This window comes from Pieris rapae, chromosome 11 (genome assembly GCF_905147795.1).
Source record: "Pieris rapae chromosome 11, ilPieRapa1.1, whole genome shotgun sequence".
In the NCBI taxonomy this organism is placed as follows: Eukaryota; Metazoa; Arthropoda; class Insecta; order Lepidoptera; family Pieridae; genus Pieris; species Pieris rapae.
Window position 1 is genome coordinate 3,053,112 of NC_059519.1, and position 17,382 is coordinate 3,070,493.

At 35.0% G+C, this 17,382-nt stretch overlaps 3 protein-coding genes and 1 non-coding gene across 9 annotated transcripts; 2 read left to right on the forward strand and 2 right to left on the reverse strand.

The window, feature by feature from the left end:
• Positions 1-1,213: 1,213 nt before the first annotated feature.
• On the forward strand, positions 1,214-6,450 carry LOC111000848 (solute carrier family 25 member 35). 6 transcript variants are annotated; one of them, XM_022270436.2, is made up of 6 exons: positions 1,214-1,447; positions 2,381-2,625; positions 2,988-3,187; positions 4,547-4,670; positions 5,478-5,620; positions 6,254-6,450. In XM_022270436.2, exons 2-6 carry the CDS (start codon positions 2,387-2,389, stop codon positions 6,439-6,441), a joined length of 894 nt encoding a protein of 297 aa, XP_022126128.2. In that variant the 5' UTR covers positions 1,214-1,447; positions 2,381-2,386; the 3' UTR covers positions 6,442-6,450. The 6 variants fall into 6 exon arrangements, with proteins under 6 accessions (XP_022126128.2, XP_045486089.1, XP_045486090.1 ...); XM_045630133.1 differs by lacking the exon at positions 5,478-5,620 and adding an exon at positions 5,748-5,890 and having other exon boundaries at positions 1,215-1,399; XM_045630134.1 differs by lacking the exon at positions 6,254-6,450 and adding an exon at positions 5,748-5,889 and having other exon boundaries at positions 1,216-1,447.
• Trnad-guc lies at positions 4,275-4,346 on the forward strand. Its single transcript has one exon. It is a non-coding gene; the product is annotated as a tRNA-Asp (tRNA).
• On the reverse strand, positions 6,448-9,363 carry LOC111000854. The gene is made up of 3 exons (XM_045630137.1): positions 9,196-9,363; positions 8,998-9,107; positions 6,448-7,055 (listed from the first exon to the last, which is right to left on the reverse strand). Exons 1-3 carry the CDS (start codon positions 9,356-9,358, stop codon positions 6,492-6,494), a joined length of 837 nt encoding a protein of 278 aa, XP_045486093.1. The 5' UTR covers positions 9,359-9,363; the 3' UTR covers positions 6,448-6,491.
• Positions 9,364-12,510: 3,147 nt separating this feature from the next.
• Positions 12,511-17,213, reverse strand: LOC111000847. The gene is made up of 3 exons (XM_022270434.2): positions 14,860-17,213; positions 14,565-14,677; positions 12,511-14,056 (listed from the first exon to the last, which is right to left on the reverse strand). Exons 1-3 carry the CDS (start codon positions 17,168-17,170, stop codon positions 12,557-12,559), a joined length of 3,924 nt encoding a protein of 1,307 aa, XP_022126126.2. The 5' UTR covers positions 17,171-17,213; the 3' UTR covers positions 12,511-12,556.
• Between the last annotated feature and the right edge of the window lie 169 nt (positions 17,214-17,382).

Genomic DNA, 17,382 nt, shown 5'->3' on the forward strand with positions numbered 1-17,382 from the left:
TATGATTAGATTTTTTAATTATAGATAACACTTAAGTAGATCCGCCGTTGCAACGAAGTGATAAATAAATAAACAATAATGGGCTTTAACTCAGATACATTTATTTTTTTACACGATTCTAGTGTTCGTCTTTTAGTATATGCGCCCCTTTTTGGCTAAGGCCTCCTCAAAATCCCGTCTTTCCTCTCTGCAATGTGTCACTCTTTGTAATGTACCCACCTGCTGTTTCTTTAATTTAGTCTATCCTCCTTCTAAGTTGTTTCCCCATTTTTGTACCTTGGTCACCAGTTTAGTACGTTTTTGCTCCACTTTTGTGTTCCTCTTGCCATGCCCCGCCTATTACCACTTGAATTTATTTATTTTGTTAAATAAATAATGTATTGCAATCACCCGATGTCCTTTATCATAAATTTATTCAATTCTTAAGGAAAAAGTGATGTTTAAAACTTCATTTTCTTCTGAAAGTTATCTGAGATATTATATCTGTATGAAACCAACAATTCCAATAGCGATCTTGTTCTTTTGACATAAGGTTCAAAATACTTATCAATTGTTTATTGTTACTTGGAAATCAATACTCATTCATGTCATTTTCCTACGCACGCTCTTCTTGCCAAACTGGGTGACGTCATTATGGTTTTATTCGAAAAGGAAACAATAATTACAAACCGGTATTCTTATTACTACCACCTACCGGTAATAACAAATTAGTAAATTTTGTACGTTATATATAATATACGTCATAACTAAATTTTGTATACAGATATCTGTCTGAAATTAAAATGATATACATGTATATATTGTGTTCGAGCGAAGGTTGTACATTTTGCTCACTCACGCTTTCTTAGTTCCATAACGTGGCGATTTCCTAAATTGTCGAAGTTAGTCAGCCCCGAGAGTAAAGCCTGTTCGACATTGTATTCATTCGTTACATAGCAATTAACATTTCATTATTTCACTTCATTCGAGTGCTAAAACTAAAACCGCTATTATATTTTAAAGCACCTGGTGACCGTACATATGGTTAAATTTGAAAGAATACTAAGTATAAAAACAAATTTAACTACAACAATATATTCTTAAATTAAAATTAATAAAAATTAAAAATGATTTAATAATTTATATGACTGACACAATATTGACAAATCACTAATATACAATAATAAATCGGTAAGTTTTTCTTTATCATTGACTAAGGGCAAGTGTTGTTTAATCTCGTCCACGGCCAAAGTTTCATGTCAATGCCACGCGATGTAGCGTCATGGAATACGTAACGAAATAGTATCAGTTGATTAATTTCCGCAAGGCACGTGTTTTTTGTGTTTTTAATCAAATAATGTTCAATTGTGATATATGTTATTTAAATCGTTTAAGTGGAGTGACGGAAATAATTTAGATCGTAAGATTTTGATGTTATAAACGATCGGTCTTTTATTTGCTGCTTGTGGTGAGTTAATTTTCGTTTAATTTTATTGAAAGTAAACAAATACTATTGGTATTTTAAAAAATATGGGTCATTAAAATTCCAATAGTATTCGTTTAGTTTATGACCATACAAAATTTTCAACAATAAATATTCGTTAATACAAAGGCCTAGATAAAAGTATTTTGCGATAGGAGTATGGATGATTAATTAGGTACACTTGTGACGTTTCGTCTTCATCAAGTCTTCCTCAGTTCTACTGTATGTTACCATATATAGAATGATATTTTGTATTTCAAATATAGTGAAATATGGCTTGTATGATATAATTTAGTAAACGATTTTGGCTTCACTTATTGAATTTTGTACAGAAATGGAGGACCCAGTACTATAAAAATCTCTTTTTTTTCAAATGATTATATAATCATTCTTTATGTGTGCTTCGTGCTTGCAGTTTGTTGCTAAAGAGTACACGCCTTACCTTAGACTGTCATCTTGAAACGGGTTTTTCTTTGTACCTCAATTAAGTTACAAAAATTGTGCCCGCTATGTAGGTAGAAAATAAACTTAAATATTTCATTTACCAGATAATTGTTATATAACTTTAAACAGTAATATCTTTATATGATTTAGACTTAGTTATCAGCCTTGTATATAATCTCTCATTGTTGTTTGTTCATCATACGTGTGTTTAACGTGACAAATCATTGAAAATCTGAATATTTATTAAAATGTACCTACTCGCAATCAAATTATAGTTATATATAAGTTTATCAATAACAATAATATAATATAATAATTAATATATATATATTAATAGTTATTCATAAACTTTCGCATATTAGATTTTTCTCAAGCACTCCTTCAAGTTACAACTTAACAATCTAACTGTAGTAAGGTAATAAAAAAAACTTCCCCGTACCGCATGCTTTATTTGTGACTATATAATGTTTCCAGTCAGCAATGGATTTCATAATAGGAGGTCTAGCCGGCGCGGGTGCCACTATTTTCACGAACCCGATGGATGTCGTCAAAACCAGACTTCAGCTGCAAGGCGAGTTGCGGTCTAGAAAAGAGCAGCCGAGACAATATAGGGGCCTCTTCCACGGGCTCTATGTGATCGCCAAGGCAGATGGGGTGCTGGCACTGCAGAAAGGTCTTACTCCAGCCATGGTGTTCGGATTTTGTATGAACTCTGTTAGGTAACGCATTTGTCGCGGTTATTTTTGTTATTAATTATCATTGCGATTATTAATTAACAAAGAAAATTGTAATACCATTACGATATTCTTATTATTAACTTAATTATTTAACTGGAATAAAAAGAGGAAACCAAATTTGTTAATCGCTTTGTAATAGATTGAGGCAATTAGAAGCAGAATTATTACATTTGTCTCTATTTATGTGCTTACGCCCAGATGAGAAAAGATAGATTTAGACTATACATAGTTAATATGTGAAGTAAGTAGTTTCTACAAGTAGGAATAATTTAAAATGTGTATCATAAAATCGACCACAAATCGGATAGCCTGGGACGCACGCCTAAGTCATATGATCATTCCAGACTTGGAACGTATCATGTAGCCGAAGTTCAAGGTTGGACACAATCAAATGGCTCTGTAAATGTTCAGAAAGCAGCGTTTTGGGCGGGCGCTAGCGGTTTTATGAGCGGTTTGGTTGCGAACCCAATGTCAGTTGTGAAAACCAGATTGCAAGCCGCGGCGCATCCTAGCGTAGCGGTTGGGCGACAGCATATATATAATGGTTAGTTACATATTTAACACTAAACTTAAATTGTTCCTTCTTTAACGATAATTTGCTAATTGTAATATTCAGATAGAGCAGTGTTGGCCTAAGGGCTTCAGCGTGCGACTCTCATACAAGAGGTCGTAGGTTCGATCCCCGGCTGTACATCAATGGAGTTTCTTTTCTTCTTCTTTTTAATGTGATCATTTAACATTTGCTCGAACGGTGAAGGAAAACATCGTGAGAAAACCGACATGTCTTAGACCCAAAAAGTCGACGGCGTGTGTCAGGCACTGGAGGCTGATCACCTACTTGCCTAGCTTAGATTTAAAAAATGATCATGAAACAGATTTAGAAATCTGAGGCCAAGACCTAAACAGGTTGTAGCGCCACTGATTTATTTATTTATTTAATATTCATTTATAAAACACCCTATGTCTCTACTTTGACATATCGTGTTCAGTTTTCATTCTGTACCTTATGGCTTATACAATACACTTGGGTAACTGTAATTTTGTTCAAATTTTTATACAAAACGTTTTATAATATAAAACACAAGAATGTATTTTTCATACGGAAATTATTTTGTGCGTGTCTCGTTCACCTAATGTTATTTTTCTAAAATATATAGCAACAACCATGAAAATAGTTTTAGTTTAGATTGTAATTCTACCAAATAGTCATAGAAGTTAATGCGACAGTTAAAAGCTGTAATAAATTAATTATTGGTTGGTTATTGTGACGTCCGTCATTATGTTTAAACAGTAAAAGAATTGTTAAACGCCTTTGGTCTTCAGTCTAATTAGATAATTAGAGAGTCGAGTTAGAATTACTGTAAAGTATATTTAGTTATTTTTGAACTCTTTACACTGTTTGTATAAAATCCTTAAATCTTCGAATATGAAAAAAATAGCGTTTGGTATATATACTTACCTAGTTTTCTAGTAATATTAACCTTCTTTAATATACCCTGAAAAAAATGTTGTTACGACTGTGTCCCCGAAGCAAGCGATTTATCTCATTTGATAACAATTGTGTTTTTAAATAATTACGTACAATAAATATTGTGAAAAGTTATTTAGATAAATTCGAATTTCAGTGCATATCTTCGGTAGTATAGTGGTAAGTATCCCCGCCTGTCACGCGGGAGACCGGGGTTCGATTCCCCGCCGGAGAGAACTCCTTTTTTAATTTTCTATTTTAAATTGTTTTAGTACATCTATAATTATTATAGCCTGAAGATTTAATTTCACTTAAAGAAAATTCACGCTTAATAGCGATTTTTTAAATTAATCTATACATTTATTTTGTATAATACTGTAGAGAGCGATTTAAAAAAAAACATTTGTTAACCTTCGACGTGTTTAATAATTCCAGGCACAATAGACGCTTTAATAAAGATTTACAAAACCGAGGGCTTTGGCGGTTTCTTCGCAGGCGTCCATGCAACTTGTATTAGATTAGCAATTGGTAGTTCCGCACAGCTAACCACATTTTCAATGTAAGTAATAATATGGAAAAATTTATAGATAAAAATATAACATATAGTGTACAATGAACATACTAAGTCAACAACCTTTAGATGACAAGAAAAATTATCATATATTACATATCTAAATTTCATGGACACGATTCCAAAACTCTTAGTTTCAATCGATAAATTTTATTGCTCCGATAATTTGTATATTTATGTATACAAAATAAATCAACGGCGCTACAGCCTTTGGTCTGGGACTCAGACTTCTGTATCTGTTTCATGATCATTTGTTAAGGGAGCTTTCAAGTATTACGTCACGCATTTTTGCCCCCCCCCCCCCCCCATGTAACGCGCCGTAACGCTCTTCTATACCCAATAGTAAAACGGATCGTTACCAACCAGTGACTCATTACACCGTAAAGTTTGTTGTAAAGTATATAATAGTAAAGTATCGGAAAGTCGAAAATAATATTAACAATAACGCATAATTCAATCATGCGTACCATTTTATCCCGCCCCTATAAAATTCGTTACGTAATACTTGAACGCTCCCTTATCTAATGGGCAGGTGATCTATATATAGCCTTGTGTGCCTGACGCACGCCCTTGACTTTTTGAGTCTTCCTCATTAAGTTTTTGAGTATTCCGCACACATACTTAGAAAGAAAGTCCATTGGTGCCGAGGATCGAACCTCGATGAAAGTATGCTGAAGCCACTAGGCCAACTCTGCTCACTTCTATGTATAAATCGGATAATATATATTTATAATGAAAATCCTTGATTTTATAACGAAATAGAGAATATACAGTTAACACAGAATTTGTCTGCAGTGCTAAAGAAACCTTGCTGAGTCACGGAATAAGTACAAATTCAAGGCTAAGCTTAGCGTTCCTGGCTAGTGCTCTTAGTGGAGCCGTGGTTTCTGCGGTCATATGTCCATTTGACGTCGTCACAGTACGACTGTATAATCAGGGTAATTATCACCCTCGAATTCATAGCCTATATATTCATACCTATTAATATTTCATATTGTTCGCGTTGTTACTAATTATCATTAAATCGCATTCGATGTGTGTTACGATACTAGATTTGATTTGCAGACTGAAAGAGCAACTTCTCGCGAATGGCTTCTGTCAGAATTCACCAGCTCTTCTAGCCTGTGTCGCCAGCTTAGCATGTGGCATCTTGTGTGTCCTATTGGAAACCCCACTGGACGTAGTCAGTACACGTATATTCAATCAGGGTAATGTCCAACTGTCAAAACTTCTTCACTTATTGTGATTTCCTTGCATTACTTTTTCCTTTCAGCCCATTTGCGAGTCATCTTTATGTTTTCGTTTTATTTGTGTAATACCATTTTTATCATATTTTTTCCTGCACTGATATGATATCATTACATTTATAGTTTTACAAGAGTTACACCACAGACTATATTAAGCAAGCTAGTTTATAGTAATGGGTGGTACCCCAATGGGTAACTTGTCTCATTAATATTACTGAGAGATACGATTAAATTATATAATTAACTAGGTGTACTTACTAATAAACTTACTCTCTAAGTGTAAGAACATATGTTTAAGAATAACTAGATAAAAAAATATTACAGGTACCGCGTCAAAAGGTGATCTAATGTACAAAGGTGTTTTCGATTGCCTTAAGAAAATAATGAAGACAGAAGGTGTATATGGACTTTATAAAGGATTTGGACCACTTTATTTAAGAATAGCTCCACACACAACATTATCACTTGTTATATGGGACATGTTAAACATAACGTTAGAAAAAAAGAGATAATATTAGATATTGATGTGTTTTATTTACTTCGCAAATCCGAACGCAATTCATTACAACTGTTGGTTTAATTTAATTTCTTCAACATTAGATAATTGTGAACGGAGATAATTCGATATGGGCGGTGTAAAATGGATCACCCAATCGGCTTCTGAAGAATCGCAACTAGAAGATACCTCTTCATCTTCACAGGTGCAACTATTTTCTTCAATATTTTCTGGAATTGTCTCTCGCGCTGTCATTCCTATCGCTTCGTAAAACGTTTTAAGACATATATTTTCACAATTTTGTGGATGAAATGGATCCGACCACACCTTTTTGACGGCATTGGATGTTAGATATTTCTGTAATTTCTCCTTCTTTCTCAATTTAGCTTTGTTATTCACACTTTCAATGTCGTATATTAGCGGTGTGTGTTCGTAGTTTTCAGAAACTTGCATTTCAATATGGTATTGACCGTTTGTTTTGCCAACGCTTATAAGAGGTTTGGGTTCTGTATGTTTCTTTTGTCGCTTAACTTGTTTTACTTCAGTGACGACAGATTTTCGTAACTTCGCTTTATTAAGCATTTTCAAGAGATGGTTGGAAATCGCGCCAGGTTTCCACCCATTTTTCACCTAAACATTGAAAAGCTGTTATTATTAGTGATTTACGAAAATGTTAAAGAAATAAAAAAAAATATGCTTACTTTTAATGATTGTACGTTTTCAAATATTTGCTTACCTATGCCTAAATAAAAAAATAAATAGAACGGATATAATTTACTTTACATTAACTTAATGACACTTAATCTTATATAAACATTACAAAATTTAACTTAGTACAATACCAAATACAAAATAATATTCCACATCGCCACACACAATCTTACATTAAAACAATAACTGTTGGACACAATTAACGTGCGAATCCCCTAAAACTTTTGAGTGCCAGCATTCTTAGTGGACAGGGCTATTAAGCGCGCCCTCTGCTGTTTTTTCATCAACTCTGTACCTATAAATGAGTGTAAACACGGAACATGGAAAGAGCTCAAACTTATACCACGCCTTGTTAGTTCCTTCAGCCTTTGTTTAGGCCTTACGTTTTTACTTCCTTTTAAGCGGAAATAAGTTTTGTTCCCCTGATCATCCACTGCTACTATACCCTTGTCAGATGGCAACGAATGCGTGCATTTTGACCGTTCTTCATAGCGATTCCGAGACTGTTTAGTTGTCATCCTTCGGCGCTTTTTGGAAGGTGGTAGACGATAAACTGTCGATGGTTGAGGAATTTTAACATTTTCTCCTTGGGCCAGCAATTCCTTTAAGGCTGTCAAAAGTAACTTTTTGTCGTGACCATGACCAATGATGCCTAATTTGGATAGTTCTGTAGCCGAAGCACCGCCAAAGCAACTCCAGCTCGCTTCAGATTTGAAAGCAGCCATGTCTTCTTTATTCTTTTTGTCGGTAGCACCAGTACGAGTGCCTATTTTCTTGGATTCTTGACGTTTTTTATCAGGCAGCATTCCTCTAGGTTTTGGATAGAATCTCCATCTACCTTGACAGTCTACAAACCCATCTACACCAACCACTAACCAGTTATTATTGGCGGATTGAAATTTACCAGCTGCACCTTCGACTGTCTCTCCATTTGGCCCAATAAAGTAATTAGGAGCCCAACGTCCATCAGGCGCTATATAACCATCAATGTTAATAGTAAGCCATTTTTTATCTGGTCCCCAAAAACCACCCAAGTCACTACATTGTTGTTTACCATCTGGTCCTTTAAAGTACCTAGGAACAGGATTACCAAATCGATCTAGTAATTTTACTCTGTAATCCAAGTAAGTATACTGGGTGCTGTTATCTGACTTAGTTACTTTTTTGGTTTTCGAAGTAGGTTTGAATGTAGCGCATGGAGGTGTAAACTCTACTATCCATTCATCGGAATCTGTATCAGATCCAATAGAAGATTCATCCTGTGAGCAAGAACATGAAAGATCTAAATTAGTCCTGTCTGCTGACGGCAAAGCCGGGTAGCAAGTACATTCGGGGTCCTCCGCGTCGGGTAGGATACCCAATGCCTGTTGGTAAGTTTTCAAGCAAATTTCACGGCACATATCTTTAAATGCGCTTTGAATAAATTGCCGTTGTGCTCTTTCAAGTCGTCTTTGTTCACGCTCTTTTTTCTTCTTTCTTTCTTGATTCTCTTCTTCAGTTCTTCCTATTGTATATGTTAGCACGGGTTTATCTTCATAAGGACATTGATTAACAGCTCGGGGCTTAGCGTAAGTCTTCATTGTTTCCATTGTTACGGTGAATTCACCCTCTTTCTTGTGAACTATAAGAAGTGGGCGTAATAAAGGTTTCTTCTTTGACGCTTCTCGTCTTTTCTTTTTAGGCAGCAAAACTTCACCCGGATTTCTGGCCATTCTAAGTAATCTTACCACGTGTTTATTAGTGGCACCAGGTTTCCAGCCTGGGCGAAACTAAAAAAAATAAAACAAAATTTAAAAAAAACTAAGTAAAAATAAATAAATGCAAAGACATTTTTTAACGTTTTAATCTACTGTGTATTTACCTTCATTCCTGGTACATCTTCAGCAGTCCAGAGCCAACCCATCTTTTTCGGCACATTATTCAATGTGCCAGTACAAGGAAATGCACATCTACTGTGTCCAATTTGAGGAGCTAAAATAATGTTTTATTACTCAAAGCCATATTTAAAAAATATAAACACTAATTAAAAAATATACCAATGTACAATACGTACGTATACCTTTATAGCCGTAATTGAATTTAAATCGATCATCTTTCTTTTTCTTTTTACTTTTTTTGCTATCTTTTTCGGATTCAACGCTTTTCTTTTCAGTGACACCTGATGCCTGAGTAGGGGTGCGTTTTTCAGATGCTGTTGCTTTCTGGCTTGAACTTACTTTCATCGCTTTTACACTTACATCGTCACCCTTCTTCTTACTGTCACTTCCAGTAGTGCTCAATGTTTTTAACTTATTCTTATCAATAAGTTTATGATAAAAAGGACATGGAAATACTTCTTTTATCTGATTTCCGGCTAATTCTTCTCCAATCATTTCGTAACCGCCACATACTCCGCAGTACGTAGTTTTTTTCATAAAACCGAATCTGCATTCACATGAACAATAGCAAGGGTCTTTTCCAACTTTCATCTTAGCTGTCATACCACCAACTACCTCTTCAACCATTTGGGACATATCAGTTCGATCACAACAATCTCTTTCCATACTTGATAGATCTAATAGAATCCGATCATCTGCTGGTGGCGGAAGTACTCTGTGCTCTTTGTTATCACAAACTACCTGTTTACATTTCGCTATACTAATTAAAGGAGCGGCTTCTTCAGGAAGGTCTAACGTACACGTACTTGCTGGACAAGAGCCCGATCTATTTTTCATAACCTGACATTCGCTATCACACGGCTTAAATTTAAACTTGGCTTTGGATGGGATTGATTTATTCGATGGAGATTTGTCAGGTATAGAAGATTTAGATGTATGGTTTGATAAATCTTTTTCCACAGTACAATAGTTCACATAGTATGTCTTGCCTCCAAATTGCCCCTTTGGGTCTCCAAATATGTAATGCAAGGGCTTATAACGGATTTTTTCAATCTTTGCCAAAGATTTTGACTTGCTCAAAACTCTTGGATTTCTTATTTTCAACTTCACATTATCTTTTCCTTGTTCCTCAGAAATTATATTTTCTTCTGTAACCTTTTCCTTCTCAACATTTTTTGAACTTTGACTATTAAAAATTGGCTTTAGTTTTGATTTGTAATCTTTATTTGTTTTTGTGCTTTTCATAATTTTATTCCCATTGTATGTTGTTTTGATCACGCCATGCTGTTTATCTAATGTTTGTTCAATGTTATTTATATTAGAATATAGCTTTGATGACTTTGTTACATCATAAGAAAGAGTCTTTGGTATTAGTTCATTATTTCTTTGTGCTTCGAAATAAGAAAGCTTTATGTTTAATTTTACTAAAGCTATTTTTTTATGAAAGCTGTTGCATATGGTATATACTTTTTTCACATACACGGGTATCTTATTTTGATCGTATTCTAAAGTTGATATGTAGTTTAAATATGACTGTGTCCAAGGAATCATCACTGAACCGAGCTTTTTATTTAAATTTTTATTCCAAAGAGATACTTCCAATTCATTGCTAAACATACTATTTATAAGTTGTTGCGGTATCATGCTTATTAATATTGACCCTCCTGTTTTAATCTTAGTTAATGATACTTTCTGTGTGTCTTCTTTCGATTTAATAGTTCTAATTTTAGTTTTCTTCCTTTTTACCTTAGATTTGATTTCATGTTGGTTGTCCAAAGATATATCAAACACGTCCTTGAAGTTGGCCTTGAAATAAATGGTTTCAAAATCTAAGCCGCTCCTAAATTTTTCAACTATAAACTCAAATAAAAACATTGAATCCGAAGAAGCCATATTAAAGTTACAATTTTACCTCAACATGAATCATAAAAAATCCTTACTATCTATAGTTCTACAAGATATAATTTAAAATAATTTTACTTTTAATTTACATTGCCGAAAATAAATGAATGAAAGAATGTCAAGCATTCATATTTCGTGTGTTTCGTATTTTTCATAAAAAAGTTTTTTTATACTTTTTACTCTCTGAAACGTATTATAAACTATGCCACTATAAAAAGAGTATAATTTCAAGTTGTATCTGCAATAGACAAATAGGCCCCCAAACAATAAGTTTCCTGATCTGTAGATTATTAAGAAACAATAGTAAAGTGTGAATTTTAAGTTAATAACTGAATAAAAGAATGCTACAATTATTCAGTTTCAATTTGAGTTTCTTATTTTTGGTGTTTGCCTATATTTTTGTTCCATGTGTGTAGGTATGTGTATAAAAATTAATACTTCTTTGTTCATAACTCCAGGTATTTTTTAAACATGCATGTTGTTTCTTATAAATAAATCAATCATTCAATTTTTTTTAATTATCTTATTAAAATTACTTTTCTTTTTTGATTAAGTGGTAATCATTGCAAAAGATCTTCACATTCAATACAATATACTTGGCTCTCCTATAATTTTTAAATAGATATAAATTCCTAATTTATTCTTCTATTCAGAATTCGGAAAACATACTATTGATAAACTTGGATTTGTATCTATTGTGAGATTAATGTTGCAATACATTGGGCTTATTAATAAACCAATCGACATATAAGAACTTATTGTAATAACAATAACTTCAAAATTGTTGGCCGAAAGACTGATAGCGTTAATAAAATACCTTTTAAAATCTAAAGCTGTTATATTATATTGAGTAACGTTACATCATGTTACGTAAAATTACGTAACGTTACGTTGTTACCCATTTACGTTCCGTACGTTCGGCGTTTTAGAACCTGTAGTTTTAGGCCATTTTCCTTTAAGCTTTATATCTTGTATACTGTAGCAGATATATTTACCCAACCCTTCCCTACGGACGTTTACTGCCTACCGGACTTTACGGACCGCATGTTGCAGTCCAGACCGACTGCTGTGGAGTTGTCACGTTGCAGTCGTACACAACTATTACCCGACCGCATAATGCAGTCGTCTATGCCTGCTTGGAGCAGTTTCGTTTGACCGCAAAATAATACTGATAAGAGTTCTTTTACAAGATGGATTTCACTTCTTCTAGTACTACGCAAGCGTAGGCGCAGAAGACACCATAGTATGTGGGTGCGTCCGAAACTGCAATCAAGAGAACAGCATCGTATATTTCCGTGGGTCCGGCAGCTCTAAGCGGTCGACTGCACGGCGAAACTCGACTGCAGAGCGACTGCTCCGACCGCTGAGGAACTACTCGAGCGGTCCGCGTATTACGGATATGATTAGTATGGAAACTGCAGATCGGCTTGCGGCGACCTCTAGAGCAGTCGGTCTGGGCTGCAACATGCGATCCGTCTGTTATGCTTCGATAAAGAAAATATTTTCAAATAACTGTAGACCCTTAAAACAATATTTATTTATTTAATAACGATTTTAATGCTGAATACTACCAGCTGTAGTTTGATAAAGCGTTATAACAACAAGCCGTAAAGCGTTTTCACAACATTTTTAATAATATTCTTAAGCACATTTTGAGCAGACAACATTCAAATATTCATCATGGACATTATAAGCGTGAGTTCCATCTGGGGAAATAACAGCAGGGATATGGGACGCCGTATTTCTACCCCTATTATTCCACGATGATCCTAATCGTTTTTTTGGTGTGTTTGAAGCTCGGCTCGTTTTAATGGGAGGTTTTGTATCAAACATTAAATCATCATATATTGAGAGATCTCTCATTATTTCTTTATACTTTGCTAGTGTTTTAGGTTCGATAAATTTATGTTTGGGGTAGTCAGAGAGTGGTGATCTATTTTTATCGTAGTTAACTGCTACATTCATTACAACTGGACTCTTTGCTTTTGATGAATACGAAACAGTTTTCTTTGTTTTATCCGAAGGCCCTTTTCCTAAAGCTGGCTTTGGGCTTTCTTTTCCTTGAGATCGAATGTTACCTTTTGGTTTTGCTTCTTCAGTAGCTTTAGACTGGGTTACTGGTCTAACTGACTTTTTTGATTCAGCTGTTGTTGCTGTAATAGTTGATTTGGGACTTCGGGATCTTCGTTTTGAATACCACGCCCACTTACCATCTTTATCAATATAACCATCTATACCAATTTTGAGGGTTTTACCAGTACTTTCAGTAAAGAAACCTTCTTCAGCCGAATAATACATTCCATCTGGCCCAATAAAGTTCATAGGTACCCACCTAACATCTGGCCCTATGTAGCCGTCTTTGTTTATTTCTAACCAGACGTGACCTGGTCCCCAGAAACCTCCTAGATCACTACACTCTTGCTTTCCATCAGGGCCTTTAAAGAATCGTGGAACAGGATTCCCACTTTTATCAAGCAATTTAACTTTATAATCTAGATAAGTATATTGACTTTCGTTATCCAAAACAGATGGTGGATGCTTAGCTTTTACATCCCACCGAGCTGCGGGAGGTGAGAACTGGATCTCCCACTCATCACCATCTGTGTCGCTACTGGATATAGAGCCTTCATCAGAGCATGAACATGAATCTATGGGAGGACTAACATTTTGTGCAGCGTCTGTGTGACACGGACAATCAGGACTGTTAGGATTAGGTAGCGGCAGTAAACCAATCGCTTGATTGTAAGCCTTTAAACAGATCTCCTGGCATTTATCTCTAAATGTCGATTGCAGTAACCGACTCTTGCGTCTTGTTTCTCGACGTTCTCGCCTTTCACGCTGTCTTCTAATTTTATTTTTTTCCTCTTCAGTTTTCCCTATTGTATATATCAGGGGTGGTTTATCATCATACGGGTTTTGGAACAATAGTCTTTCTTTAGAATACTTCTTTAAGACCTCCATGTGAACAGTATATTCACCGTCCTGTTTTTTCACTATTATAGTAGGTTTGATGTCTACTTTCTTTTTTCGTTGCATCATAGCGCGTTTCTTTTTAGCTACAACATCGACTCCTTCGAGTAAAGCTCTGTACCGTCTAACTAAAATTTTGTTGGCTGCACCAGGCCTCCACATTGGTCGAGGCTGAAAACATTTTTTTTAATTTTACATAAATACATTTCTTTATTTTTAAATAATTTTAAAATAAATTATTTAATTCACAAAAAAAGTCGATGATTTTTGCCCTAAGGTAGAAGTTTGTGAGGGCTTCGTACGCTCTACGAGTCGCTGTCTTTTATATTATAACATAATATATGGGAGCTTGTCAACCTGTGCTTTTAATATTTAGTTATAGAACACATTATATGTATATTAGTTTTAGTTAGCTGCGCAATGCCAACTAGTTCACACATGTGTACCTATCTTGAATCAGCGTGCTTCCCGACAGCGTTTTTATGTTAAAACTACTGAATAGCGATGTGTAAGTATCGTTTCCTACAACCATTTCTTTATAAGAAAGATCACTGAGTTTTATTAGTAGTCGCGTAGTGAAATCCATACACAACTCAAATTAACGCTTAAGTAATGAGAAGTATAAACAAGTCTTACGTTACATGCACTTGTAAATTTTAATATCTATTTGTATAGTTACCTTTAATCCAGGAATATCTTCTGCTGTCCAATTCCAGCCCATGTGCTTAGGAACGGGTGGGTAAGGATATTTAGGCTCGGGTTTCTTTTCAACAGCTACTATTTGTGCAGCCGCTAGATAAAGTTAAACAATTATATTATGTACTGTGTTCTATACTGTAAATATCTTTTGACCTCACCAGGGATGATAGTTAATTTTTAAAAAGATTAAAGTTAAGATCGTGACTCGAAAAGATACAGAAATTTATCAAACATTAACATTATACATTTACATTGTTATTTGTATAAATACCTACCAGGTTCAGGTACATTTGCGGTAAATTTACCAACTTTCTTTTTCTCTTCTTTGTTTTTTTTTACTTTTTCGGTACTTTTTTCTTTCTTATCAGATTTACGGTCACCGATTGATTTTGTGGATCTAGAAACTGTTAATCTTTTTTCGGCTGTTGTTAATTTCGATCCAGTTGTTCTTGAACTTTTATTACTCATTGTATCTGGCTGTTTTAAAGCTGAATCTTCCTCTGGCCATGGGTTTGGCGTTTTAATGTATTTTTTATCGTATAGCTTATGGTAAACAGGACATGGATGAGGTTTTGCATATTCAGGCATTTGTTTTACATCTTCACCTAAGCATTCATAACCACCACAGACCGCACAATAAGTAGTATTCTTAGAAAACTTAAAAGTACATACACAGTCGCAATAGCATGGGTCGTCTTCTTGGACGGTTTTCTTCCTTTTGCTCAAAATTCCATCTACTATGAAGTCCTTCACCTTCTCTGCGACATCACATGATTTAACGCAGCAAGGGTTGTGTATATCATTAAAATCAATTTCTATGTCACTGTCAGCCGGACTAGGTGGAAAGACACCTTTGATTGGGCACACAAGATCTGTACATTTATCTTCTTCGGCCATAGCTTGCTCTTCACTTTTTTTGTTGAGAGAAGAACACGTAGTTTTAGAGCAAGATACATTCTCTGAAGCTTTTGCACTTGGACAATCAGTAGAGCAATATTTGTATTTTGAAGATTTCTCTGTGTCAGGTGAATTTGTACCAGATCCGTTAGAAAAGTCATGCTCGACTGTGAAATAATATACATCATAAACTTTTTGAGTTTTGTTAAAAGGGCACGCCTCCCCATCACAGCGACTAGCTTCACTGTCGCTATCATCGCATTCCTTGCTACAAACTTCATCGCAAACTTCTTCTTTTTTATTCAATGCATCTTGCATTTGTTTGATACATGCACATTGTGTGGACAAACCTTCCAAATTGCTACCCTGACTAAAATCTCCCTCATGCCGTAAGATTTGTTGAATTTTTTCAGCTATTGTACACTTGCTGCTTCCACATGGTCCTATAATATCTTCAATATTGATTTCTTTATTGTCTTCCTCGACAAGTTTCTCAATGTAAGCTCTTAAGTCTCTAGCGATTCTACAATCAGGTCTACCACAAGGGCCTCTTATGTTGGCAATATCAAAGGTTGCAGCTCTTGATCCTTCTGGTTTCTTCCCAGCGTTTATACATACCGGGCATGGTTCAGACTGTGCTTGTTTTCTGAACCTTTCAGCGAATTGGCCTCCAGGCCAACTCGTTTCTTTACAGTAGCAAAGTCTATCGATGTCAGTTGCTTTTATTCTTGGTTTGATTGCAGGACGCGGTGTCAGCATGCGCATGTTGTCATTACATGATACTATAATTTTTCTTACATAGTCGATGATGAAATTAATGTCGGGACACGTTTCTGGTGCCTTATATATAGATTCAGGAGGTTTGTCTGCATTGCTCATGCAACAATAATCACCATCGTTGAAAAATGTAAGATTGGCTCCAGGGGCGTTTTTGTAATCTGCGTAAACGATTTTGTTTGACTTTGGTTTATCTACTATGTAATTATTTTCAACTTTATTGCAATTTTCTTCGAAATCTTCATCAGTAGTTTTCATTGTGCACATATATGAGGTTGTTTTTGAATTAAGTCCTGTATAAAGAACTTTCTTGATCGTTGAATCTTCCGAAAGTGTTCGAAAGCAGGTAGTGACCTTATCTGTAAGATAGGTTAGTTTGACTTGTATGGATATTTTAGTCATCAATTTCGCTGTACCCTCTTCAAATATATTGTATTCTTCGTTTAAGGTAACGGGAGTTGCTTCTTGAGCATTACAGATCTTATCTAAGTAAGTGTAGAACATTTGATCCCATGGAACGTAGGTTGTTCCAATATACGAAAAGTTATCTTCTTTGCTCCATAAAGATAGCTCTAAGGGAAATTTTTTCATGGTTTGTATTAAAAATTCTGCACTACTTGTAAATAACACTGACTGCCCTGATTGTATCACAGGCTCGGGTGGTGGTGCCTCTTCTTTGCCTTTCTTGCCTTTTTTAGGTTTCGGTTTCGCTTTACCCTTTTTCTTCCCTGGTGGCTCCGGGGGTAGTGGTGGTGGCTCTGGCATAACGATATGCATCTGTTTAGGGTCTTTTAACTCAAGGGAAAATATATCAGCAAATTCGCTTTTTATCATCATCTGACGGCTTTCAACCAAGCTTTTGACGTTTTCAACAACAACTTCGAATAAAAACATTGCCGTCGACACTGCCATTTTTATTCTTTTTCTATTTTTATATTAAACTTTACTAAAATTTAAAAATGTAAATAGATAAAATGTTTACATGATTGACAGGTGTAAATGGATTTTTTGCTAGTGACATTAGGAAAAAGTTTTTATGGATCAAACTTCATGTAGAGGTGACCTTACAAAATCAAAATTATTTGAATTATTAAGAACATTATCGTATATTGCTATGATAGTAA

Coding starts and splice junctions, on each gene's coding strand:
- LOC111000848 (XM_022270436.2), top strand. CDS start 2,387: ATGGATTTCATAATAGGAGGTCTAGCCGGCGCGGGTGCCACTATTTTC. Junction 2,626..2,987: donor TTTTGTATGAACTCTGTTAG/GTAACGCATTTG, acceptor TGATCATTCCAG/ACTTGGAACGTATCATGTAG. Junction 4,671..5,477: donor CAGCTAACCACATTTTCAAT/GTAAGTAATAAT, acceptor ATTTGTCTGCAG/TGCTAAAGAAACCTTGCTGA.
- LOC111000854 (XM_045630137.1), bottom strand. CDS start 9,358: ATGAAAGTAAGTTCAAGCCAGAAAGCAACAGCATCTGAAAAACGCACC. Junction 9,108..9,195: donor ATTCAATTACGGCTATAAAG/GTATACGTACGT, acceptor ACATTATTTTAG/CTCCTCAAATTGGACACAGT. Junction 7,056..8,997: donor AAGATGTACCAGGAATGAAG/GTAAATACACAG, acceptor TTCAATGTTTAG/GTGAAAAATGGGTGGAAACC.
- LOC111000847 (XM_022270434.2), bottom strand. CDS start 17,170: ATGGCAGTGTCGACGGCAATGTTTTTATTCGAAGTTGTTGTTGAAAAC. Junction 14,678..14,859: donor CGCAAATGTACCTGAACCTG/GTAGGTATTTAT, acceptor AACTTTATCTAG/CGGCTGCACAAATAGTAGCT. Junction 14,057..14,564: donor AAGATATTCCTGGATTAAAG/GTAACTATACAA, acceptor AAATGTTTTCAG/CCTCGACCAATGTGGAGGCC.